The sequence below is a fragment of the Urocitellus parryii genome, chromosome 3 (genome assembly GCF_045843805.1).
Source record: "Urocitellus parryii isolate mUroPar1 chromosome 3, mUroPar1.hap1, whole genome shotgun sequence".
Taxonomy (NCBI): Eukaryota; Metazoa; Chordata; class Mammalia; order Rodentia; family Sciuridae; genus Urocitellus; species Urocitellus parryii.
Genome location: NC_135533.1, coordinates 18,994,161 through 19,021,162, shown reverse-complemented (window position 1 = coordinate 19,021,162; position 27,002 = coordinate 18,994,161). Strand labels below are relative to the sequence as shown.

At 39.2% G+C, this 27,002-nt stretch overlaps 1 protein-coding gene across 1 annotated transcript; it reads left to right on the top strand.

Moving 5' to 3' along the window:
* Nucleotides 1–1,432: 1,432 nt before the first annotated feature.
* Bpgm (bisphosphoglycerate mutase) lies at nucleotides 1,433–24,965 on the top strand. The gene is made up of 3 exons (XM_026379913.2): nucleotides 1,433–1,540; nucleotides 11,540–12,201; nucleotides 24,311–24,965. Exons 2-3 carry the CDS (start codon nucleotides 11,601–11,603, stop codon nucleotides 24,484–24,486), a joined length of 777 nt encoding a protein of 258 aa, XP_026235698.2. The 5' UTR covers nucleotides 1,433–1,540; nucleotides 11,540–11,600; the 3' UTR covers nucleotides 24,487–24,965.
* Nucleotides 24,966–27,002: the final 2,037 nt, after the last annotated feature.

Here is a 27,002-nt window from a genome sequence, read left to right as displayed (position 1 = left end):
TTTTTAAAAAAGATGTTGATGGATCTTTATTTTATTCATTTATTTATATGTGGTGCTGAGAATTGAACCCAATGCCTCCCACAAGCTAGGAAAGCGCTCTACACACCCCAGCCCACTGAATGACTGTCTTTATCCTCCACAATATACATAGCTGGCACGTGGAATAATCAGCTTTGACATATTACACTGCAGCATCTGAAAAGCTGTTTCCTTAATTCATCCTCATGTGGTATGAAGGAAGGGAAAACAGCAAATGGACAAGTGTCTAGGATTTGGAAGCTGTCTCCTCTAGTTGACCTGGGCAGTTAACCTTGGGCAGATTTAAATCCAACTATCACTAGGTAGGGGGTTATAACCACGGAGGGATCAAATAATAATGTGTCACAGTAAAAAATTAAATTAAATTAAATTTTAAAAAGTGGTAAGATTATTTTTTCAAAAACATGCATAATTACTTTGAGGACCTGCTGGCTGGTCACAAACCTACTGGACTTGTTGAGAATGAAACAGGAAAAATCCAAAGGATCCCAAATAATAGACAGGAAAGCTTCTAGAAATCAAGAAGGAGAACTAACTTCTCATGTGGTTGGACAAAAATACCATTCCTTATCTTTCCCACCCAGACAAAAGTTCTGACACACATGCTTCAAACCTTCAAACCTTGTGTGGAAATTCAAGCCTGCTTGGAAGCTTCCAGGGCCTGACAAGCCAGCATTTTCATAGTTTCTCTTGTTTGGCCTCCAAATTTATAATTCTCTCCCATTCTACACCGTCCTACCATTCTTTGTTCTAGAAGCTTTTAGGAAATTCCATTCACCATTTCTTCCCCAGCTAAAATCTTTCAGAGAATGCCCAAGGGAGACCCTTTAAAGCAGTAAAATAAAGTAAGAGTGAGCTATTGCCTATAAATCGGGCACCTGAGCAGCTTTCTTTTTAATCACGATCTATGAGTTACTATCACTAGTGCTTGTTATAAAGGAGCTTTCTTCTGCGATGCCTGCCTGGCTTCATCCCCAGGGTTTAATCCGAAAACTTCCCGTGAGTAAAAGAAATATCACCTCATCTATTCCAAGATTCCTCCAACGCCTCTCTCCCTCGGCAGGTGTTTCCCAATGACGCCAAACACTTTCTAGAGTCTCAAACCGTTGGGTCTCCGCAAGCTCCGGGGTTTTCCTATTGCCTTGGCGACGCGCCAGGGTTTGTTTCTCTATTTCCCTAGGCCCAAGCCCGCCCACCGGCTCTGAAACCATATTCTTATTGGCCCAGACGACAGCTCGTCTCCTCATACAGCCAATCATCGCCTCGCTTCTTACCCTTGGGATTTGGGGAACGGAAAAGACCGTGGTTAGTCCCGGGGTTAGGGCGGAGCCAGGGATGAACGACAGCTCCCCTTTCCAATAGGCAGAGACATAGGACCTGCCCCGTCTGGCTCCAGGGCTAGAAAAGAGCGTCGATGCCGGTCGTAACGATGAATTGTAGGAGGCGCTGCCCGCTTCGCGGCCCAGAGGAACCGCAGTTGGTGCTGGTGGTCTTTTTGCAGGTGAGTGGTTTTGTTCGCAGTGTTACCGTTGCGAACGTTTCTATATTTAAGTGATGTGGGGTTTTATTTTTGAGGTGCGGAGAAGGCCAGTTCCAATGTCCTCTCAGGTTAGTCTCTGGTCGGAATCTGGCGACCACTCCACCAGTCAAGCTGTGACCCTCAGGTATCCCCGAGGGTCGTCCCCGCTGTTCTTTTTCTCAGCATGCGAAAGTGAGTGAGAGTGATGTCAGCTGAAAGGAGGAACCTCCTGGGTAGTGGTGTCTGGTTGGCTCTCCCGGACGGCTGAGGCGCGAGGGCAGAGCCCCTTCCATAGCAGACTCCCTGGAAGGAGGCAGGGCTGTGCCACTGTATGTAGGGCAGCGGCAGGCTTGGTCCTGTGAGTGTGAGTAGGTAGGAAAACAAGCAAACAACAAAAACCCCGAAACCAACTACCCGAACGCTAAGAAAGGAAGGGAGGTGAGTGAAGGCAGTGGTTTCGGGCGCCAAATCACAGGTTCACAGAAACACTAAAAATAAAAGTCGGTGCAATTCCCTCTGTTCCACGGGATGGGGACTGATATTGCACCTGAGAAAGTCGAAAGAAATGCATACTTGAAGTTAAGGTCATAGTTAGACTTTGAAGGATAATTGGTTTTTAGCTATCTTAACTTCCCACACCTCCTCCCTTACAAATTAAGCAGGATTTATGGCTTGTGAGTGGTACTAGAGAGTTAACTAACTTCAGGTGGAACCTTTCAGGAAAAAAAAAAAATCAAATGTTAAGTTTCATTAATAGGTAATAAGGTTTTCTATAATGAAAGCAAAACTCATGACAGTTTGTCTTTTATTTTAAAACTGTTTACTCTGAACCCAGGAACTAAGTTTTTTCCATTTCTGTATTTCTGTAACACCTCACAAGTCGTAGATGCTCCCCAGATGGTGGATTTTAGAGAAGTGTCATTCAAACAAATGGAATAGTAGAAGGAACTCCAAGTTAGAAGTTGAGATACCTTGGTTTTAGTCCTGAAACTGTTACTTATTTGTGTGATCTGAAACAAATCGTTTCAACTCTGTCTCTTAATTTTCACATCTTTAAAAAGCAGAAGTTACATTAGATTGTTTCTGGGGCCCATGCCTATATTAGTGTATTTTAAAATAAACATGATAGTTTTATTACAAATATACAAGTGAAATCATATTGCAGTAAATTCTTTATAAAATCTGACTTCCCAGCTTCAAGAACATGTTCCATGTGTAAACTAAACCAAATCAAGTAGATCACTATAGAAAATCTGGAGAGCACAGAAGTATAATATGGCAGAAGGTGTCAATGCTTAATCTCATCACTCAGAGACAACCACTCTTAGTGTTTCAGTAAATCTTTTAGTCTTTCTTACTCTTTTGCCTTCTACAGTTGGTTGAGATTAAAAGGTATATTCCACTTTAAGTAGTGATTGATATATCTAAATTCACCCATGCATTTGTCTTTGTGTGTCTGGTGCCTAGAGAACTGAGGATACGAAAATGTTTGAATTGAAGTGTTTCTTGAATACCTTTGGAATGAAATCTGGTATGAGAGGATGTTTTTATGGAGAAACAGGACAAAAGATATTTATAATGAACCCTTTCTTTGAAGCTTGGCCACAAATGTGGGGAAATATATGCTTTATAGAATATAAAACATTGACCACTTTACTAAAGCATTTGAATTGCAGAATATTTCTTGGTATTTAGTATGCTTCTAGGACTGTCTGTTTCCATCACCCTCTTCCATTCACCACATTTGATTGCATTCTTCCTTTTACTATTTAAACTTCTCTCTAACCTCACCCATCACTGTGCTTTGTTCCCAAATTTTGCTTCTATTAGTACCATCAGCCAGGCAAGGATTGCTTTGATGGGCCTAGGAACTGGGCCAGTCTTCATGAGTTAGTCCATGTCTGCTCCATTCTACTACTCACTTTTTATTAGAGCATTTTACCATAATTCATTTAATACTCCTAACACTTCCTTGAGAAGAGTAATTTTGTTATCCTCATTTTATGGATGTGGAACATGAGATCCAAAGAATTTATTCAAGATCATACTGTCAAGAAGCAGAAGAGTGAGTTCATGTTTGGATTTTTTGACTTCACACTTTCTGGGATTTGGGGGAAACAGTTTGTATTGACAGAGTAACTAACCTAGGGAAGTAAATAACCAGAGATAGGAAAGAGGATCTTGAGTGGGATTTTGCATACTGGTGATACCAAGCAGGCTGAACCAAACTCCGTGGCCCAGGCAAATTCTCATCTTATGTATATCTCTTCCCCATGATTGGGATCCTACCTCCTATTGCTTTTTATCATTCTGATCTGTAGGGAATGTTAGAATAGGATATAAGGTTAAGAATAGTCTGAAAAACACCATGAATGAGAGTATTTGCTCCTGGTGAAGAGATTTTTTTTTTCCTTGTACTGAGGATTGCACCCAGGGGCACTTTACCACTGAGCCATAGCCACAGCCCTTTTTATTTTTAAATTTAAGACAGGGTCTCACTGAGTTACTGAGGGCCTTGCTCAATTGCCGAGGCTGGTCATTGAACTTGTGATCCTCCTGCTTCAGCCTCCCAAGTCACTGGGATACACCACCATGCCCAGCCAAAGATGTTCTTATTACTGTAAATACAAATGGAAAACTGACTGTAAAATTTTAGGGAAAATAATGGTCGATAGAATATTAAGTACCTTTAGGTACAGTCATATTTGAACATTTGGTATTGTACTTGATTTGAGGGGAAGGCATATTTAGTTAAGATAACTGATTCTCCAAGGAACTATACACCACATTTCGTTTCTCTTGAGAACTGTTCCTTTTTAATTCATCAGAGACATGGTTAACTTCTTTCTCAGACCTCAAATATAGCCAGCCCATTTTCTATAAAGTTATATTTCTAATTCAATGGGGGTTAAAAGTTGCTCAAAGCTGTACAGTGAGGATTTGGACAAAGGATAATATCTTAGTGGTCTAGGAAAACAATGTGAGTATTTGATCTTTAAGTATAAGCTTTAGATTAAAGTTATTCTGGGCCTGTATTCCTTATTTTATATTATTTGACATTATATTGTTCATTAAGTTTCTTGCCCAATTTTTGGAAATGGAAGAAAACCTAGTTTTTAGGCTGAAATTTACCCTGTTTTGCCCTACCTTTTCATGCTTTGTGATACGGAGTCTCACACATTAATTTTGAAACACTTCAGGAAGGGAAGAAGCAAAGTCTTAGGAATATTAATTTGGAAGATATGATGGTCCCCAGGTATGGGGAGTAGGGTATGTGAAATTATATAGCTTAATAAGAGACAGGAGTAGGAAGCACCAGCAAGATGGCCATGCTACATATGTTGACACTACTCTGAGATTCTGAAAATATTATGAAGTAACCTCAGTAATTATAGTGCCTAGCATGTGCATCATTCCTAGGTCCACTCTCTCTGTCCCTTCCTTGCCCAATAAATACTATGGTGGCATTTATGGAAATTTTTTTTTGCTTTATAGTTAGTCTAAATGGAATTTCTATACACATATAGTGAAAGTTTTTTTTAAGATAGACACAATATCATTACTTCATTTATTTATTTTTTAATGTGGTGCCGAGTGCCCCATATGTGAGAGGCAAGCGCTCTACCACTGAGCTATAACCCAGCCCCTAGAGAAAGGCTTTCAAAAATCATAAATCACCTTCATAGTTTGTCCTTTGAATCATCTATTTATTTCTTTCCTACCAAGTCAATTGCATAGCACTTAACTTTTAAGCAAGTATGCAGTCCCCTGAAATGGAAGCACTGGGCCATAATTTATGGAGATGTCTTATAGGGGTAAATCATGCCTGAGTGACAGATTACATTTTGAAGGAAGTTCACAAGATGAATCACATTTTCTCCATAGTTCTTTCTTAAACTCATTCCTAAATAATTCAGTTAAGCAAAAGTCAGGTATTCAGACTGATTCAAATATGCTCAGAATTGTCTTCAGTGAAGAATAAAAACAATTATGAATGGGATTCAATTTAAGGTACTGTGCATTTCTGGCCAAAAATAAAATCTGTCAATTTAATAATGTTGGTAGTATCCTGAGATAGGATGCTTAATTAAGATAATAAATGCTGATGTGATTAGTAGATCCAAGTATGGGATTCAGCTGTGCTGGAGGATCTGCATACCTCGACCTTCTGGCTTAGTACCTGATTTTGTACAAACCCACAAGCTATGAATGTTTTACATTTCAAATGGTTGAAGTTAATCCAATGACAGCAATACTTAATGCACAAAAATTACATGAAATTCTAATTTTGGAGTCTATACATAATTTTTTTTGGGAACACAGTCGTATTTATGCATCTGTGTATTGTCTACAGCTGTATTAGGCTACACTGGCTGAATTACACAATTGTGCATAATTATGACAGAGATCTTATAGCCCACAAAGCCTAAAAAATTTACTATTTGACCTTTTATAGAAAAAGTTGCTAACATCTGAGTTGAGCTAGTGTCTTTCACAAATTTATTTCTCTCCCATTTTAATAGCCATAATCCTAATCTAAGTCTTTATTATGTGTTATCAGAATTATTGTAAAAACTTCACCACTAATATTCGCACTGTTTTTTTCTATTTCTCTTTGTATGTGTAAGTGCTGCCTGATCCTCCTAAAATTTGTGCTGTTAAATCTTTAATGATGTCTCAGTATTTATAGAAGAACCTGTATTCCTTGGCATGGGGTCCTCCTTGGGCCACTATTCAGTCTCATCTTTTTAGATTAGTCTCTTCCTACTCCTGGTTATACCCTATACTTAGGATGACCATATAATTTTCCAAATGGGACATTTAAGTGTGAAAGGGGCCCTAGTAATAATGTTGGGGGAGGAAACAGGCCTGTTTTAGGCAAATCAGAATATATAGTAACCCTACTTATAACCCCAGCTAGTTTGAATGGCTTACTATTCTGTATAGGCACTTGTTCCTTTTTTTCTATAAATCTAAGTATAAGCTTTAGATTAAAGTGATTCTGGGCCTGTGTTCCTTATTTTATATTATTTGACATTATGTTGTTCATTAAGTTTCTTGCCCAATTTTTGGAAATGGAAGAAAACCTAGTTTTTAGGCTGAACTTTACCCTGTAATTTGCCCTACCTTTTCATGCTTTGTGATACGGAGTCTCACACATTAATTTTGAAACACTTCAGGAAGGGAAGAAGCAAAGTCCTAGGAATATTAATATAATATAAATATAAATCTTAAATAACTTTTCAAATCTAGCTTATAGTGCCATGTCCATAAAGTCTTACTCAGAAAGAATCTCTCCCTTCCCACCTCCTTTATGATTGAAGTACTTCTCATGGTGTGAATTACTTTCAACTTTAGACAAACAGACACACACACAATCATGTCACCTTTCCTTACTGCTTTGTTGAACACATAATCTGTGTTGGAGTCCATGTTCCTCACAAGCCTACACTTGTGCTCTGCCTTAACGGGGTTTGCAACCTATGTTGCAGAATGTGTTAATTGACTAGGCTGGGGAGACTGAAGGATATTTGGGAATATCATTCATTCATTTTAGTGCAGTTAAAGTAGTGAGAAAAATTGGGTTTCCAAAGACACTGAAGGCAGACCCTTGGGTTTATGTGTGGCAGTGGAATAGAATGGTTCAAAGCATAGGTATAGGCTTTGGGGGCCCAGTCTGAGACTGAATTCCAGCCCTGCCTTTTCTCCTGTTTCTGAATCTGTAAAATGGAGTAATTATAGAACTTACTCCATGGAATGATGGTTGATGGTTCAAACAATCCCAAGGACATGGTAAGTACCATATGAATGTTAGCTGTTATGATTAATATCATCATGATCATCACCACAGTATTGTCACAGGTGGGTAACAGAGACCAAGACAGGATGTAACAATAGAAGCGCTGGAGGAATTGCAGTACTGAAAGCTTAGCAAATTTGTTTTCTGATGAAAGTATTCAGCTTCATAGGAGTCAAAGTGGTGTGAGTCCTAAGAAGGTCTGCACTTAGTAAGAAATGACTAATCTGTAGCCTTTTGAGAGACATTCCTATAGAATGGTCAAGGCACACATTAGGTGTCAGGGGGACTAAGAAAGTAATGGCTAAAAGGAAGAAAAAACTGGAGAGGAAAGAAAGGGAGGACAAGTCATGTAAAAAATGTTTGGTTAGTAAACTTTTAATTCAAGCCAAACCATACTTTAAAAAGGAAGAAACTCTGGGGAATGATAATCCTTATAAACTGTGTGGCCTTTCTGGCATGAAGTAATTATTGATGAAATTTACTGATTATTGATGGAAATTAGTCCTTAAGTTCAGCAATAGGATAGATGAAGAACCTTGAGAGCAAAATGCATGGTGGTGAACTTTACCAAAAATAAAATAAAATGGAAAGCAAAGCTCGAGGTTTTAAAAGTAGTAGTTTTTAATTTGGAGGGGCCAGGTGGAGGCCTATATTCTTAGTAAGTTACCTCTTCGTAAGTTGGGGCAACTACTGCTTGACCTGACTTTGTGCCTTGAAGTTCATCTCAAGAGCAGTGATGGGTTGAACCCTCCTTTATACTTTCTTTGTTATATGCATTTTATGAAATGGTGGCCTGGGTTTGGAAGGGATTATAACAGAGATGCTTCTATGATGTAAAGCCAAGTAAAAGCACATCCCCAGACCAAGACTCCAGAGTCCTTGGTGGTGAGGAGGGAGGAGTACAGGGATTGGAAGCAGAATACCTAGATCACAGTCCCAATTTGCCATTTAGTGACAATATGTTTTTGGACAAGTTAAACAGAACCTCCCTTTTCTTTGTAGAGGTTATGGCCATCTGTGAACATTCTAAACTTACAGTATAAAAGTTCACTGTATCAAGCTATACTGAATAATACTTGGCTTCTGTTTTGCCATGAAATACACTGCGATTCTTTTGTTCAAGCTTGCTAACATCTCGGCCCTGCCAACTGACTCTTTTTACTTGGATGGTTACTTCTAGGATTGTTAAGCATTTGCCTCAGTAATGCAGTTTAATAATATGTGTCTTAACTGATTTTGATTCAATCAACAGACCTACTAAATGCCTTGTATGCCTCAAATAATATGGTAGGTTCTAGAGATACAACATGACTAGCACCAGTCTGGATGCAGCTTGGTCTAAGGTGTCTGTATTCCTCAGGAGCTCCTTTGCATGCATTCAACAGTTAAATAGGGAAAGTCAGTTGATAGTACCAAGGAGGAGGGAAGGAAGTTTTCATTTACCTGAAATAGACTTACGGGTTTGGTACTTAGCCTATATATTCACCTCCTGACTTCACAGTGAGGGAATATGTGTATTTGCATCATTTTTGTGGCTATTTTCTGTTTTAGTATATGTATTTTGAGTAAAAAAAGAAAACAATTTGCTTTATTTTTTTTTTAAACAAAATAAGCCAGTATAGCAGATTAGATCCTGCAAAGCTTGGTGGTGGCTGCCTGAGTATTCATTGCTACATTGTTTTGTTCCCTTGCTGTAGTCCATAGGCAAAAGAGGATGGGGAAGGGTTTCTGCCTGTGGAATTTGTCTACCACATTCTTCTTCTGAAGAGAAATAGATTCTTTAGCTGTTCAGCCTGGTGGCTTCTCTTGAAATGACAAACTGAGGTTGAGGTAAAGGTACAGTTGATAGTTTGCTTATCGTTTTTCCAACCTCCACTACTACCAATAAATAAAATAGTAAGTGGTTACAAAGGGTGGATACAGTTCTCCATTGGCCTGAAGCTTTATTATGTGGTGTTTGGGGGTTTTAAAAGAAAATGTCTTTTTTTTTTTTTTTTTTTTTTTTGCAATTTAAACACACACACACACCCCAGTACCCATTCATTGGATGTATTGCTTTGTCTCTTTTGAGTGAGGGGACCTGAAGCTGGAGCTTCATTAACCTCATGAAAGGTCTGCTCCTGGACACAGGCAGTCACCTGGCAAAGCACTGCCCAGATGGCTTTTGTCAGCTTCTCTCTTCTGCCTGATATGCCTCTCCTAGGCTGAAGATAGGGACATGGTACTCCCTCCCTAGAGATTCTCAGCCCTGTGAGATGCTTTCACCTGAGCCCTGAGCACTGTCCCTTCTAGTCACCTGGGGCTTTCTTGCTCCATGTGCACCAAAGCTTCAAATCTGATGCTTGACAAGAAAGGGACATCACAATCCTAACTAGTAGCCTTTCAGCTACTTGCTAATCACCTCAACCAGATTTCCTTCCTGAGTCTTGCAGCCTTATTTAAAAGACATTTATACTTTAGAATCTCTAGGAATTACTAAAGAAAAATAGAAATTAGGCCTAAATTCCAGTGAACTTTGTCAGTGATGTTATATAACTGTCTATGAATCTCAGTTTAAGTGGGACAGAAATCTCCAGTTAATGGAAATTGCCAGGGCTGGGGATGTGACTCAAGCGGTAGCGCGCTTGTCTGGCATGCGTGCGGCCCGAGTTTGATTCTCAGCACCACATACAAACTAAGATATTGTTTCCGCCAAAAACTGAAAAATAAATATCAAAAAATATTCTCTCTCTCTCTCTCTCTCTCTCTCCCTCCCTCTCCCCCTCTCCCTCTCTCTCCCTCCCTCCCTCCCTCTCTCTCCTCTCTCTCCCCTCTCTCTCCTCTCTCTCTCCTCTCTCTCTCTCTTAAAATTAAAAAGAAAAGAAAGAAAAGAAATTGCCAAGAATGGCAGAAAACCAGGCCTTGATGCTCTTATAATCTTTGCTCCCTAGTGTGGAAAAACACTGGGGTGGAGGTGGAAAGTGCCAGGCACGTCAACCAAACCACATTTGTCAGTGTAGATATGTTCACTACAAGGAGAGTGAAGGCCAGCTAACACAGCCCATCTGCAGATTTTCCAGGGGACAGAGTGGACCCATAGATCTTTGGGCCTGCAATTTGAATGTAGGGGATTCAAAATCACTTTTTAGGTTGCATGTCCCACTTTACTAGATTCTTCTCCTGCTAAGATGTGGCTGGTGTGTGTAGTTTTGTCTGCAGGGTTGGGGAGGAGGAGGAGGCAGTACCTCCTTATCAGTGTGGCTCCTCTCCCTCCCACAGACCTGAGTCCTGTTAATCTCTTTCTACAGGCCACATCTCACAGCTGCTTGCACTGGATAGGTTGTTTTACATCCGGATTTATTCCTGCCAATAGCTCTGTCTTGAGGCAAGTGAAAGATTATTTTGGTGACACCATATTTGGTTTAATGTCACCCAAAATCACTTTTCATGCTTGAATATTGAGCCAGTGTGTCTTATGTACCTTGGATTTGCTCTTACATGGTGTAGCCTATAGAATTAAGAGCTGGTTGCCACCAGTCAGTGATACATACCAGATCTATGTGGTGGTTCACTGAGATAACCTGTTTAATAACTTCTGTAATAAGAAGGTGATTTGCTCTTACATGGTGTAGCCTATAGAATTAAAAGAGCTGGTTGCCACCAGTCAGTGATACATACCAGATCTATGTGGTGGTTCACTGAGATAACCTGTTTAATAACTTCTGTAATAAGAAGGTGAGGCTGGTAAATATTTCTTTTCCCATTGGAGGAAAAACAAAGTAAGAAGCATGCCTTCGATGTAGAGTCAGCTGCTAGGAGCTGGGAGTTCCCAGCTACTAGTCATGTTTTTAGACATCTATAACTCATTCTATTGAATCCTCTCTACTATAAGCGTGAACTATCTTTTTATCTGGCAGAAACACAGCATGCCATGAGAATGAAGTGTTCTGTTGTTTTACATCATAAAATTAACATTATCCAGCCATCAGAAAATTTAAGTCAACTATGTTGTCTGTAATTAATTGTCTGGAGAATACGCTTGTATGCACTACAGTAGATGAATACCGGATGTCTGACGTCAAAACTGTTCAAAGGAATTTCAGTTTATTTTAGAAACTGGTTGTTGTAAAACTGTGCTTCCTTTCCTAGGTAGTCATTTGAATAATGAATATAACTTGTGCTTTTTGTTCTTCTCTTGCTAGATGTATTGCTGTCCTTAAACAGAATCCCATTCAAAAACGTCAGGGAACCACAGCCATCAGTATGTCCAAGTATAAACTTATTATGCTAAGACATGGAGAGGGTGCTTGGAATAAGGAGAACCGATTTTGTAGTTGGGTGGATCAGAAACTTAACAGCGAAGGAGAGGAGGAAGCCCGGAACTGTGGGAAGCAGCTCAAATCACTGAACTTTGAGTTTGATCTCGTATTCACATCCATCCTTAATCGGTCCATCCACACAGCCTGGCTGATCCTGGAAGAGCTGGGGCAGGAATGGGTTCCTGTGGAAAGCTCCTGGCGTCTGAATGAGCGTCACTATGGAGCCTTGATTGGGCTGAACAGGGAGAAAATGGCTTTGAATCATGGTGAAGAACAGGTGAGGCTCTGGAGAAGAAGCTACAATGTGACCCCACCTCCCATTGAGGAGTCTCATCCCTACTATCATGAAATCTACAGTGACCGGAGGTATAAATTATGCGATGTACCCTTGGATCAACTGCCACGGTCTGAAAGCTTAAAGGATGTCCTGGAGAGACTCCTTCCCTACTGGAATGAAAGGATTGCGCCTGAAGTGCTAAAGGGAAAAACTGTTCTGATATCTGCTCATGGGAACAGCAGTAGAGCACTCCTGAAACATCTGGAAGGTACTACTTATAGAAGTCACTAAGTATTAAAGTTGGGCCTTAACCTAGAAATTAAGCTATTGAAACACTATTTATGTAATAGACTTTCCTTGTCTTTGTCCCTTTGTCACTTCAGACTTAAGTAACTTGTTCCAAAAATCCAAACTCCTGTGCCTTTGACACGGGAAGCAGAGGTTTTCAGACCCTATATGACAGATAATGAATTCTGCCCTCTAAGTTTCTGAATCAGTCGGTATGGGGTGCAGCCTGAGAATTTGCATTTCATAGAGGTTTCCAGGTGGTGCTGACACTGCTGCTTGGGGTTCCACACTTTGAGAAGCACTGATTTGAAGATTTTTTGTTGTAAGATAAAAGGAGTCTAGTAAGGGCAATCTGCAGGATTGAAAGTAAATTTATTTGAGTTTTTCAAGTTAAGTAAATTATCTAGACTTCAGTTTTGCCCACTTTCTTCAAACTTTAAATTGATTTTTTCTTTTGGCAGTACTAGGGATTGAATTCAGGGGTACTCTACCACTGAGCTAGCTGCACCCTCAGCCCTTTTTATTTTTTATTTTTGAGACAGGGTCTCACTGAGTTGCCAAGGCTGGCCTTGAATATGCCATCCCCTGCCTTAGCCTGCCTTAGTATCTGGTTACACGTGTGTGCCACCAGGTCTGGTTGACCCCCACCCGTGGGGGGGACCCCAGCTTTAAACAGTTGTGGCTGTGTTTTCAGACCTAGCTTCCTGACCTGTTCTTTTATTCCAGTCCTGTTTTCCTAGATCAGGTCACTGATTGGGAGAACGTTCTAGGGGAGGAAAATATAGCCACAGTTGGCTTTTTAATTTATCTTGAGTCAAATGAAAGCTTGGAGCTAATTAGCCTTAATTTTCTTTCAACTGCTGAGTAATACTCTATTGTTAACCTTTTGTCTAAGTCACAGGAACCCTTCTGAAGACTCTGGCTCACTTCTGTGGGGTGGTAGTGACTGCACTGACACCTTCAGGACATCCCTCATCCCACCTCCCTTTACTAATCCACAGGGATGTGCTGTTTGAGTAGTCTACTCTATTTTTCTGTTTTCATCACTGTTAGCATTTAGCTTATAGGTTTTAGACTCATTTCTCCATCATTCCTTTTACTGTGCTTTGCTTTTCTAGAAGAGGCTGTGTAAAGGTGAAGAGGTTGATACTGTGAAGGAGTAAGTAGAAGGAGGCTATTGGTAACAAAATAAAGTGATCTTAGTGAGCTTACTTTGTTATAATTTTACACCTGACATCTGTTACTCAGGCAGATATCTAAAATCTACATACTTTATTAGCTATTAATAACTTCATTGACTACACATGGCACTTGATCTGTTTGTGTGTGCACACACATTTACTCAGCTAAGTAAAGGAAAAGGATTCTTCCTTGTTCAGAAGAATCAGGTATTTGATGAAGTGACATGTAACTTCATCATAATAGACTATAATATTTTATTGCTTGAAGAAGAGTTGAGGTTCCTGTCAGACAACAGCGAACTGAAATTCAGAATTTCAAAGTTTCTGCCAGAAAATATGTTTTATCCAACTATGCAAACTCCTTTTCCAGAGACGGGCTTAGATCTTATTGTAGCCAGGCTCCCTTCCCCAAAGAAAATACCACTGTCTCCTTCAGGATCTGTCTTTCCTCCCCTTTTTAGCCCAGGAAACTCCCCTTCAAAAAAGTAAGAAAAAAAGCCCCCTGCTGTTTAGTGCCATTTACTCCTCACTTGCCTTCAAGATCTCTTTCAGATTATTCTGCAGCCCCAACTACAGCTCATTCCAGATGCCCTCTCCTATTAGTGCATTGCTAATTTAACTCTTTATTACTGTTCTTTTTAAGGGAAATGGGAAGAAGGTTTAACCAGTGGTAGTTAGAGAGACACCCCATGGTGGGGGTGGAGGGAAATTACTTATAAAAGATAAGATTAGATATAGGAAAAAAGCTTACTTTTGTATATATAAGGGAAGTTATATTGGTTAAAAGAGTAAAATATTTGTGATCATTATATTTATCTGATTCCTAGTCATGCTTTTTGCATGTTTATTTAAAAATTTTTCATAAAATGGACTCAATTTTTCCCTGTCTGAGTCTTAAACAGCTTGATCAAGCTTAAAGCATATTACCTATGCCTGGGGAAAAGGTGTGGTAACAGATGGAATCAATGACAGCATAGTGTTCTGTCCTAAAACTACTTTCTTAATTTGTTTAAAAGCTGTAATTTGGGGGTAGGAAGAATGAGGACCCCAGTTAAATACCTAATTAGAATATTGGTCTACCCTGCAATCTCAAGGTGCCTAAAGATCTTTCCACTGAGATATGCTAGTATTACTCATCTGCTCTAACATCTACACTTAGAGGTGTCTTCTGCATACCTTAGCAACAGAGAGTGTGGTTCTTAAGTTGTTATGTTGTTTTTCAAGTGTTCAATACTATGGCATTACCATAGAGGCAGTCAAATCCTGACTGACGCTTCTTCCTTATTGGGGAAGGAGACAGGTGCTGTGGAAGGGAATGAAACCCAGAGAGGCTCAGATGACTTGGCGGTGATCATGATAGTTAGAATCGTGAACTCTGCCCAAATCCCAGTCTGAGGAGTCGCTGCATGTGATTACCACCTGGACGTTTTTTGTATATTTTTTTTCCTGAAAAATATCAATTTCCTCAATCTATTCTTTATTTAGAAAACTATATTGTAAGCAGCTGAGTCCAGAGAGTCCTTGGCAGGTAAACCACAACAAAGGTAATGTAATGAATGCATTGAGTCTTAAATCATTACTGCTGTTGTCATAATATTGTGGTCTGAATTGTGCTCCCTAAGCTCTACAAGGTGGGCTTTTGGGGAGTGTATATATGAATAGAGACATTTTACATGCGTATCTCATGTAATGTAGAAACTTTCATGTGACTCTGAATTCACTGGAAAGTTATGGTTATGTATCTAGGTCATATTTTTATTTCATTTGATTATTGATCACTAAGCTATTTTGCCTAAAGAAACTGCTGTAATAAAAAGGAGCAAACTACTGATCTACCCAACAAGGTGGATGAATCTCAATTGCATTATGCTAAGTGAGGGAAACTGGGCTCAAAAATCTATGTACTGTATAATACCTTTTGTGTGGCATTTGGGAAGAAGCAGAACTATCAGGACAGAACACAGATCATTCAGGGAAGGGCAGGCTGCAAAGGCTGAGGGAATTTGGAGAGATGTTAGAGCTGTGTTATTTCGTCACTGGTAGTGGTCACATTACTATATGAAGTTGTCAAAACCAATAGAACTATACACCAAAAAAGGTGAATGTTGCAGTATGAAAATTATACCTTGAAAAAAAACCTGCTTTATCCAATGAAAACACCATTGCCCTAATTAGAACCTTGATTTTTTGCTTTACAAAATTATAGCCAAGGGGAGCTTGTTGTAGGATGAACCTACCTGCACTCAACTGGAGGGTCTTTGTTACGCTTCTCAAAGCGTCAAGAGCTCTCTGGTGCTGCCTCTGTTTAGCAACATCAAACCATGGTCAGTAGAGGAAATTGCCTTTTTAAATTATTTATAAGGTGCTGGACCTTGAAGGTTTTTGTTTGTTTGTTTTTGTGGTCACAGTGAATGGAACCCAGGGCCTCATACATGTTAGGCAAGTGCTCTACACTGAGCTGCATCCTCTATCCAACCATGAACTTTTATTAGGGTCTTGCTAATGTTACTTAAAGGTCATGAGCTCTTCTCCTAAAGGTTTTTCCATCTCAGAACTATGACTGCTTCTTTGCCACCAAACTTTGGAGCCTTAATTAAGCTTCCACCTGCTGTTTTTCTTCCTCACAACCACTTAGTCTAGGAGTAGGTCAACAAGGACCTCTTGGAGCCAATGCAGATGAATAGTACAAGTAAATGTTGCTGATTCAGAGTTAAGTAACATGTTGTCTAAGAATTGCAAGCATGGGAACCACATGTCAGTGCCTAGGTAAGGCTTTGTGGCTGATTGAGATGCCTGGACTATGTCAAATGACTTATTCATATAATTTTTTTTTTTTTAGTTCTGGGGATCGAACCCAGAAGCACTTTAACCAGCCCTATATACCCAGCCCTTTTTATTCTTTATTTATTTTTGGTGCTAGGGACTGAACTCATGGCCTTGTGCATGTGAGGCAAACACTCTACTAACTGAGCTTTATCCCCAGCCCTTTATTCTTTATTTTGAGACAGGGCCTTACTAAGTTGCTTAGGGCTTTGCTAAGTTGCTGAGGCTGGCCTCGAACTTGTGATCTTCCTGAGCCACTGGAATTATAGGTATGTGCCACTGTGCCCAGCTATTTATATAATATTTTTGCTTGTAAATGATATGTAGTTTGGGTGTTATTTTTCTTTTTTCTTTTTTTTTTTTTAAGAGAGAATTTTAATATTTTTTAGTTTTCGGCGGACACAACATCTTTGTTTGTATGTGGTGCTGAGGATCGAACCCGGGCCACACGCATGTCAGGCAAGTGCGCTACCGCTTGAGTCACATCCCCAGCCCTGGGTGTTGTTTTTCTTTAATCTGATAGCTCTTAATACTTTCAGAAGAAAGAAGAAGGGAGAAGGGCTGGGGATGTGGTCAGTGGTTAAGTACCCCTGGATTTAATCCATGGTACCAGAAAGAAGAAGAAAGAAGAAAAATGACAATATTATATAGTAGGAAAATTTCTTAAGGGATTAGTTTACTGATTTTTAGAAACATAAATAATGACCTGTACTATGCTAGTAAGTCCAGGTTACAGCAGGGCCCACCTCTGACAGCTTCAGACACACTTCTTGCAAAGCACCGTGAAAAATTTCAACACAGGCTTAGTATCTAAAAGCATCTTGTTCTGTAGTGTTCCAGACAGGCGTGTGTGTCTTTCTCTGTGGTCAGCATAGTCACTTCCTGTTTGTTTCCTGCTGGTCCACATTGAAGGAAAAATCAGGTACCAAACTGAGCGTTGGATGTAGTCTGACCTTGCCAGAGGAAGTAGAATGTTTAGTCTGGGTCCAAGCACTGGATTAGGCAGTTCAAGTTTGGAGTAAGAGTAGCAGGCAAGACTCTCACGTTAAGATAGACTTGATCCCTGAATGCATAGACTTGATCCCTGCATGCATAGCAAGGCAAAGAAGTGGCCAGGTGAAATTAGAGAATTGGGGAGGAAAGGTCATTTGGGACTAGCTGTGGGGATGGGGACTAAATTAGTCACCTTTGGCATTTAGTGTGATATTTTCAGAAGCAGCAAGTTCAGGCCTCTTTTCAGTTGCCTGGTGGTATGCTTAAGCTTTCTTGTGTTTCAGTATAAAAGATGTATAATAACCTCTATTTTTAAACCTTATATGCAGTATTAACTATAAAATTAAATGTGGAATGGATACTTCTCTCTGCCTTATTCTAAATCAGAAGCTGCCATTCTATCATCATGTTACAATAGTCAAATATCTCACTTTCAATTGTTTCCCTAGTCTGCCTATTTTAAAGTTGTACACATACAGCATTCAGATTTTAAAGAACTAAAACTAAAAACAGGTTGATCATCTATGAAATTCAGAATCTTTTCTTTTATCTCTTACTGGTGACAGAAAAATATAGAACTCTTATCACAAATTGTCAGTAGAATTTTAATTATGATTTGCTTGACTGGAAGGGAAGTGGGAAATGGGTGGAACCTCACAGTTGAATGAACTGACTGCAGCTGGTTCTCTTCTCCTAATCCTAAAGTGTCAAAATGTATGCATTTCATTCTATCCTCTAACAAATCTTTCTGGCTCCCTTATTGTCTCTTCTCCCAGTTCCTGAAGTTCAAGATTTTTCTAGCAAACAGTTTAGAGAAAACCAAAGAATATGTTGAAGACATTTAATTTGAAGTATTTATTAGCACTAAATGTAAGCAACTTTTTGTTCAAGACTAAGAGCCTTTTAACCCTCCCATTTTTTCTTGTTAAGTTCAACACAATCTTTAATCAAGGCTTCAACCATAAAAGACTAGATTCAGTTTGAAAGCCCAAGAAATTAGAGTTCATTCAGTTCAGCTATGTGCCCAGGGTCCACAAAATCAGGTTCTGATTTTGGGCCTAGGGATTTAGCACCTCCATGTGAATTAGACATACAAGGTCTAGCCTTTTGAGGAGTTTGTTTTCCTTTTAATCTTTCTAAAATCTGGCCAATTGGAATGCTTTCATACATTAGCTTTATATTTTGAAAATTTTAATTAATCTTTTATCCCTTGTAGATTTTAGTTATGTGTAAAAAGTATATTCATATAATAAATACATGGTGGTAGACACCTGTGATCCCAGTGACTTGGAAGGCTAAGGCAAGAGGATAACAAGTTCAAGGCCAGCTTGGACAATTTAGTGAGACCCTGTCTCCAAATAAAAGTAAAACAGGAGCTGGGGATGTAACTCAGTAGGGCACTTGCCTAGCACAAGTAAGGCCCTAGGTTCAATTCCTAGTACTGCAAAAATAAATAAATGAATAAGTAAATAAATTAATGCAGAGTGTGTCTATGTAGTGTATCTATATGGTGGACCATATAACTAAATATATTCTGGATCCTAGGAGCTAACCCATAATAGTGCTAACTTGCAGTCAAACAAATATTTATAAAAATTGGTGCAATGGTAAGACCTTACTTTAAGAGCCAGGGTGATATAGGAATGGATTAGATATAGTAGACATAGATCCTGTTCTCAAGAAATTCATAATGTTGATGGGAGAAGCTAGCACTTGCACAAGCCCTTTCACAAAAGGCACAGTGGTAAGCCCTGCCATCCATGTACAGTGTATGTGACTGTTCTCATTATAGTGACTTGGGGGAGGCACTTATAGATGCAGATTTGACTTTCTGGAAATGACTGTCTAGGCAGAGTTACATCCTTGACTTTCTTACTAGAAATATTCCAGTCATTTAAATTGGTCACAGTTAATTCCTAAGTGCCCCTTACAAGAAGAGTCTAGAAAGACGGTGGGTACATGAATAGATGTCTGTAAAGGGACCACGATGGAGATAAGTAGTTTCAGTGTGAGAGCTTGGTGATAGTTCTTTGTAGAACATTCTTGAGCTCTGTATTTAAAAAAAAAAAAAAAAAAAGCCAGTTATCAGATAGGTGATATGCTAGCTAGCCACTCATTTTAGCTTTCAAGTCATGTCCCAGTGAATGAGTTTGTAGTAAGATTATATAATACACCCCTCATTCACTTTGGTTTAATCCAGTGCATATTCAGTGTTCTAGCCTCAGGAGTTCTGTTGGCTTAACTTCCTTAGGATGTAGAACATAGCTTATGCCAAGATTGAGTAATGAGTGACGGCTTCACTGTGGTTTTTCTTAATTTGCTCTTTTAAAATTTCAATTGCTTAAGTCTCATTGACTGATTATTAACTAATCTAAGTATTTTAAATATTTTTAAAGTAATTAGTGTACTGTGAATGGCCTGAAGAGTCAATAAAGTGGAATATTAACTTTATTTATTGGAAAAAAAGTATTTTTGTTTGCTTCTTCCTTTATAGGTGAAAGATGATGTTTCTGGTGGCCTTTGTTTAATGGACTCACACAAAACTGGGTTGTTAGCGAAGCTATAGGTGTGAGTTTGAGAATGTTATTAAAGAGAGGACCTAGGTAGATTTGAATTCATGGACAAACAAGTGGGTCCCACATGTGCCCTAGCTCCTTTGCAAAGACCTCAAACCTTTTTTGGGGTCATGCAGACAGTACCCTAAACCTGCCCCATCACAATTCCAGTGTGTTAGCTACTTCAAGAACTAGCCAAACCTGTCTATGCCCTTTTTCAGTCCTAGGAATACCAGGTGCTGGTGTCCAGTGAGAACCTAGCCTGTCACAAGAGCAGAAAAAAATATAAACATTGCACCTCTTTCCTTCTGTGGTGGTGGAAATAACCATAAACAAGTCAGATGACTATAGTGTAAGCCCTAGGATTTGGAAATTAACAATAACAACAGCAACAAAATCTAATAACAGCTCCACTTTGACTGCCTTAACAGTCTTGTGACTTGAGCAGGTTTATTTAACCTTTCTGAACCTGTTTAGTACTTGTATAACAGCTTTTTTGCTGGTATAATTCACATACAATCTATATCACTCATTGTGTACAATTTAGTGATTTTTATTTTATTATTTTTAGTTTTGTTATGGTACTGTGGGTCAAACCCAAGGCCTCATGCACACTGGCAAGCACTTTACCACTAAGCTAAACCTAGACCTAGCCCTTCATTGCTTTTTAGTATATATTTGTCCCTTGGTATCCGTAAAAGACTGGTTCAGACATTCTTGCAGATACCAGAATCTGCAGATGCTCAAGATCTTTATATACAGTGACATAGCATTTGCACATATCCTCCTATCTACTTTTAAGTCTTCTCTAGATTACTTATAATACATAATACAATGTAAATACTGTTGTACTATGTTGTTTAGGAAATAATGACAAGAACAAAAAGTGATATAGCTATATTTTAAAAAGTCTTTTCCATTCCTGGTTGATTGAATCCATGGGTGAGGAATCAGTGGATATGGATTCACAGAGTTGTAAATCTACCACCACAATCAGTTTTAAATTATTTTCAGAGGCAGGTGGGGAAGGGTTGACCAAAGGGTACTAAGTTATAATTAAATATAAGTAAGAAGTTCTGGTGTGCTGTTGTGCGATAGAGAGGCAATAGATGACAATTGTGTACTATATATCTTAAAAAAAAAACTAGAAGGATTTTAAATGTTTTCACTATAAAGAAATGATGACTGAGAAGATAAATGTTTAATTAGATTTTCATTACCTTCATGTACCCTTCTGCTGTCACCACCCACAATTATGTCACTTCCCCCTAACTGTAGGTAACTAATCTACTTTATGTCATTATGGATTTGCCTATTCTGAACATTTCATATTAATAGAATCATACAATATGTGGTCCTTTTGTGACTGGCTTTTTTATTTAGCATGTTTTATTTAGCATGTAAGCAGGATGGGGTACTTCATTTCCTTTTATTCTCAAATAATATTCCTTTTTTTATGACTATGTGACATTTAATTTATCTGTTTATTAGTTGATGGACTGCTATGGTTTTGGCCTAGAAAAGTTCCCTGAAAAGCTCATGTTTTGAAAGCATGATCCCTAATAAAGCAAGAATCAGAGGTGGGGCTTTTAGGCAATGATTAGGGCTAAAACTCTGTTAGTGCATTAATCCATTTAGTAGATTAATGGTTTGTATGGACTACTGGGTGGTAACTGTAGACAGATGGGGCATGGCTAAAGGAAGTAGGTAACTGGAGAATGACCTTAGACTCTGTTTTGTCCCTGCCTCTCCTCCCTCCCTGATTCTTGGTTACCATCAGCTGAACAGCTTTCCTCCTGTCATACTCGTCCACCATGATATTCTGCCTTACCTCAGGCTCAGAGCAATAGAGCCAGCCAACCATGACTGAGACCTACGAAACCAGATTAGTTAGAGACATCTGTGAAATCTCTTTTTCTCTCCAAGGCTTATAGATTCTAGAAACAGATAAAACATGGTCTTGCACAACAGATGATTATAGAAAGTACTTGGTGTCCCTGTGTTTCTCAGACCTCTAAGATGTCTCTGCTTTTCCTAACCATTAAGTATGAAATAGAGAAACTCTGGTTTTGGAAGAAACTATCCTCCCTCATTTCATTGGAGGTAAAATCCTGCCCAAAGTCACACATGTTCTTCTCTAGAGTACTGTACTCAGCTACTGGTTAGATGGGTGAGTCAAGATTGAGGACTTCCAGAATTTTCCCTGGATTTCGGAGGGAGAACTGCTGGATTGTAAGCCCCAATGGTGCCCTGGCTCTAAACCACATACTATTGAACTCCCCTCCCGCACAGCCAGCAGACATTTCCTGACCCAGTGGAGGCAGAGGACTTTTAGAATTTAGAGCGCTCATCTCCCAGCTAACCAGCTGGGTGCCTGTCTGAATGCATCTGTTCTTGCCAGCTTTAGTTTGTGGGGATAATCCTGAGTAAGATTGCAACATGAGATGAGGGCAGGGCAAACAGTCTTCCCTTTAAGTCCTCTACCTGTTAGGGGTAGAAGAAATGGGTACTTTTCCTTGTATGTTCATTTTTAAGCTAGTCCTCTTATCCCACAACCTTTGGTAATGCTCAGAAAGGTAAAGCATATGTTTCTTTTTTCTTCTCTTTTTAACTTGACAGAGGGATTGGAAGCCCAGAGAAATTTTTTACCTAAAACTTTACAGTTAGTATATTGAGGGGAGTGATTGGCCGGCACACTTGGAAGAGACAATCTCTTACAAGTTAGGATTCTTTTGTTTCATAGTTGTTCTAATTTGGATAGTTTGTACATAAGAGTTAGTAGGTAGCTCTTCTGGTCCTAGACCTGAAATTGGAATAAAGAGCCATCCCACTGAGTAAGGATTCAGTGCATTGATTCTGTGGCTCTTGGCTGGTATAGTTATAACCAGTGACTTATTAAAATGACAAAGTGCACTTATAGTTAACTAGTAATAATTTATTCTGCCACCATCAAATAAGGACAACCTTGGACTCGTCTCACAATTTGCTCTGCCTAGATCCTTCCTATCTTATGGAAGAGAAACATATGATTAGAATTTAGAAGTCTATGTAATTAAAACACTTATGTCCCCCTTCCCCTGCCCCTACTAGGGATTGAACCCAGGAGCCCTCTACCACTGAGTTACATCCCACCCAGCCCTTTTAATCTTTTATTTTGAGAAAGGGTCTCATTAAGTTGTCAAGTCTGGCCTGGAACTTGCTATCCTTCTGCCTCAACCTCCCAAGTCACTGAGATTATAGAGCATTTATGTTTTTTGAATTTTTGTTTTGTTTTGTTTGGAGTATGGAGGATTGAACCCAAGAGCACCTAACAACTGAGCCACAAACTGGCCCTTTTTAAATATTTTATTTAGACACAGGATCTCACAGAGTTGTTTAGGGCCTTGCTAAATTGCTAAATCTGGCTTTGAACTTGCCTTAGCCTTCTGAGCTGCTGGGATTATAGGCATGCACCGCTGTGCCCAGCCAATTGTTTTTTTAAAGTAAATAATTTGAATATTTTCAGTTGCTTTTTAGTTTGTTCCATCTTTTTTCTCATATCTTCTGTTTTTCTGTTTTGAACTCGGAGAAGCCCAGGTATAGACTTCTGTGTTTTAATCCAAGTTTTGCCATTTGCTCTGTGTGGTCTTGAGTTATTTAACCTCTGTGTGCCAGAAATTGTTACATGGAGAAAACAGTAACTTATAGCCTCATATAATACATATAAAGTACTTAAAATAAGTAAGCCAGGCATGGTAGTACATACCTGTTAACCCAGCTACCTGTGAGGCTTAAGGCTAGAGGATTGCAAGTTCAAGGCCAGCCTTGGCAATTTAGGGAAATTGTCTTACAAAAAGAAAAGTACCTAGCATGTAGTATGTGCTCAGAATGTTAGCTGTTTATTGTTAAAAGTAATTGTAATAATGAAAATATTGTTATTACCACAGTGACCATTATAACTATGGTAATTCTTCTGCTTCAGATTGAATTACCAACAATTTACTTGTATTTAAAAAAGGATTAAAGGTGACCTGTCCATTATGCATATCTTCCTAGTAGTGGGATGTAAAGGGACAGTTGGAGAATGAGGGCTGTTTACAAAGCATACTGTAAAGTCCTTTCCTGATTCCCCTGGGCTATGTTCCCTAAGCCTTGGGGGAGAATTCCTGCTTGAATTCCTGGGGTTTTCCAAGCTCACTTAGTGTTTGAAAACCAGCCACATTCCCATCAAATGAACTAGATTCAGACATTAATGGAAAGTCCTAATTTTAAGACCAGTGTGGAAAAGATGATTTCAATTCCTTCCACATGTAACTAGGCAGGAGCAGGTTGCCCCAGAAGTTATATACTGTTTTAAGATTCAGCACTTGATGTGAATCCTTAAATTTCTAGAAAGTTCCCGGCATTATGAAATTGTAGTTGGAAACCCTCACAGCACCTGGCCTGGTTTCAACCAAACAGTTAATATGGAACTAAGTCAATGTGCAGTTAAACAATTAAACAGAACTCCCTCTGGAGTTTGTTTTTAACACTTGTCCCTTTCTCTTCTGCTCAACAGGTATCTCAGATGAAGACATTATTAACATTACTCTCCCTACTGGAGTCCCAATTCTCCTGGAACTGGATGAAAACCTGCGTGCTGTTGGGCCTCATCAGTTCCTGGGTGACCAAGAGGCTATCCAGCAAGCCATTAAGAAAGTGGATGATCAAGGAAAAGTGAAAAAAGTCCCATAGTGTCTCCAAGTACTGCCTAAAAATAGACGCAGAAGGAATGGCATGCTGTGTGTTACGGGTGCTGATTTCTCTCTTTTTTCCCCCCTGATTTTCCATATTTTTTTTTCCAGGGATAGATTGTGCAGCAGAATTTTGTATAGGTAACTAGATAACTTATCCAGGCTGGGATGAAGCATTAGAGTACCTAAGAACTAATGGCATTAGTCTTAGGAGTTAGCTTTCTTGCTAGGCCTGTTTGAATTAGGCACAAATTAGTAACCAGGGGTGTTTAATTGAGGTTGTTTTGTTAGTTTCTGAGTTGGAAGAGTAACAGGTGGAGATGAAGTTTAAGGTATTTATTGTTCAATGAATCATTATCGAGTCACCATGGATGGGCACTATTTCAATAAGTAGTTCACGTTTTATTTAATAAGACTTTCTGAAATGATAGTAAGGAATATTAGACGATACACTGTATGTAAGTATTTATTACTAGTCTTTTCCTCTAGGAAAGGGGATCCTTTGGTCATTAAGACCACAGGTCCATTTATTTAATGGGAAAATCACAGATGGGTCCTTCAGGAAGGCCAGCAGCCACTACAATAACAGCAGAAGCAAGGCCCCTAACTTTCTCTAGTCCAGAGTCATCCTTTGTTTGGTATTCAGTAGAATTCTTCTTTGGCCACTAGAATGGTACAATATAGACAACTATGGCTGTTTATGTTCATTTTGGGTTTTGTTTTAGTTTTTTGAACTTTAATTGTTGGGTACATAGGGTTGGTTTAAAAATAAAGTTCTGTGACTGAAAATGACATCTCCAAGTGTTTTCATGTGTTTGATAAATTTTAGGCTGGTGTCTCAACTAGTCTTGTACTCCTGTCTTCCTGTTAACACTCAGAGGACTGCACTCATTTTACCACCCTGACACTTCTCCTTGTCTTTAAATTGAAGGTTGGCATTGGGGAATGTAGAATATAGTGCATATGATTTATTCACCTGGCAGAGGGAGTGGTATATTGGGGTTTGTCACATTCTTGGGTTATTCAGCTAAGGGCAAAATATTATGGTATATAGTACAGAGTAGTCAGGGTAGGCCATTTCAGTGATAAAGTCTTATAAAAAATTTGCAATTTTAATAGCTATTACAGCTATTTATCATTTTTCAGGTTTTCTTTGGTGGATTTAGTTTATTTATATTCATTTTATAGTTAAAATTGACATTTGAAGGAAGTAAAGTCTGAAATCTTCGCTGCTACTTTCTCTCCATTCAGTATTTAATTTAGAACTCCTAGGGATTAGACGAAGATGATGGCTGAAAAATTGAACTGATCTGCTCCCAGCTGGCCATATCTGTGATACATAAAAACATGGAATATGGATGCTTTCCATCCGTTATCCTCTACTGCAGCCTTTCATCTTAGTGCCATTCTTCAACTAATAATCCTCTAGAATTCAGATAGCAGGTTGTCTTAGTCAGCTTTTTCGATGCTCTGACTAAAAGACCTGACAAGCACAAGTATAGAGGAGGAAAAGTTTATTTAAGAGCTCACGGTTTCATAGGTCTCAATCCATAGACAGCCGGCTCCATTTCTTGGGGCTCCTAGAGATGCTGAATATCATGGCAAAAAGAGTGTGGCAGAGGGAAGCAGCTCACATGATGATCAAAAAGCAGAGAGAGACTCTACTTGCCAGATACAAGATATATACTCCAAAGCCACACCCCCAATGCCCACCTCCTCTGCCACACCCTACCCACCTTCAGTTACCACTCAGTTAATCCCACCAGGGGGATTAATTCACTGATTAGGTTGTGTGAATTTTAACCCAATCAGTGAACCTTCTTGCATTGTCTCACACATGAGCTTTTTGGGGATACTTCACATCCAAACCACAACACAGGTTGATAATGCAGCTGTCATGTATTCCTAGAATTTCAAACCTATGGCTAGGATGCAGTCCTGACCATTTTTGAATAGTTTTATCTCTGGAACTGGCCTCTTGAGTTTTCCACCCCAAGTGGTCATCATGTCTTAGGGCAACTCCAGATCCTGGACTTGAGTTCTTCCCTGTCCCTCATCTAGATTTTGACTTCAAGAGGGTCCTCTAGCAGCATGGTGTGCTTAGCACACAAAGCAATAATGACATTTAGTTAGGTACTTTGGACTCTTATTGGCTTCCTAATATTGGGATATAAAAATGATTTTGATAAAATGATTTTTGCTGATACTTTCTGATACAATTTGGTCGTATTCTTTTTCAAATCTTGGCTAAAATAAATGTGAACAGAGGTTACATTTATGGAAATGGTGTAAAATTACTTTTAACAACCCCACACTTCAAGCTCGGGGCCACCTAGTGAACCTGTTTTCTTGGCATTGTTAACTGGTGATCCAGAACTTCTCATGCAAGAATCTGGAAGGCTGTCTAACCTGCATCGTAATCTTGGCATCCTTCTGAAGTTGGGACAGAAATTAGTGATTTTTTTTTTTTCTGAAGAAAAGGAAGACAGCCCATCTAAAAATTTGGTTCTTGGAGAG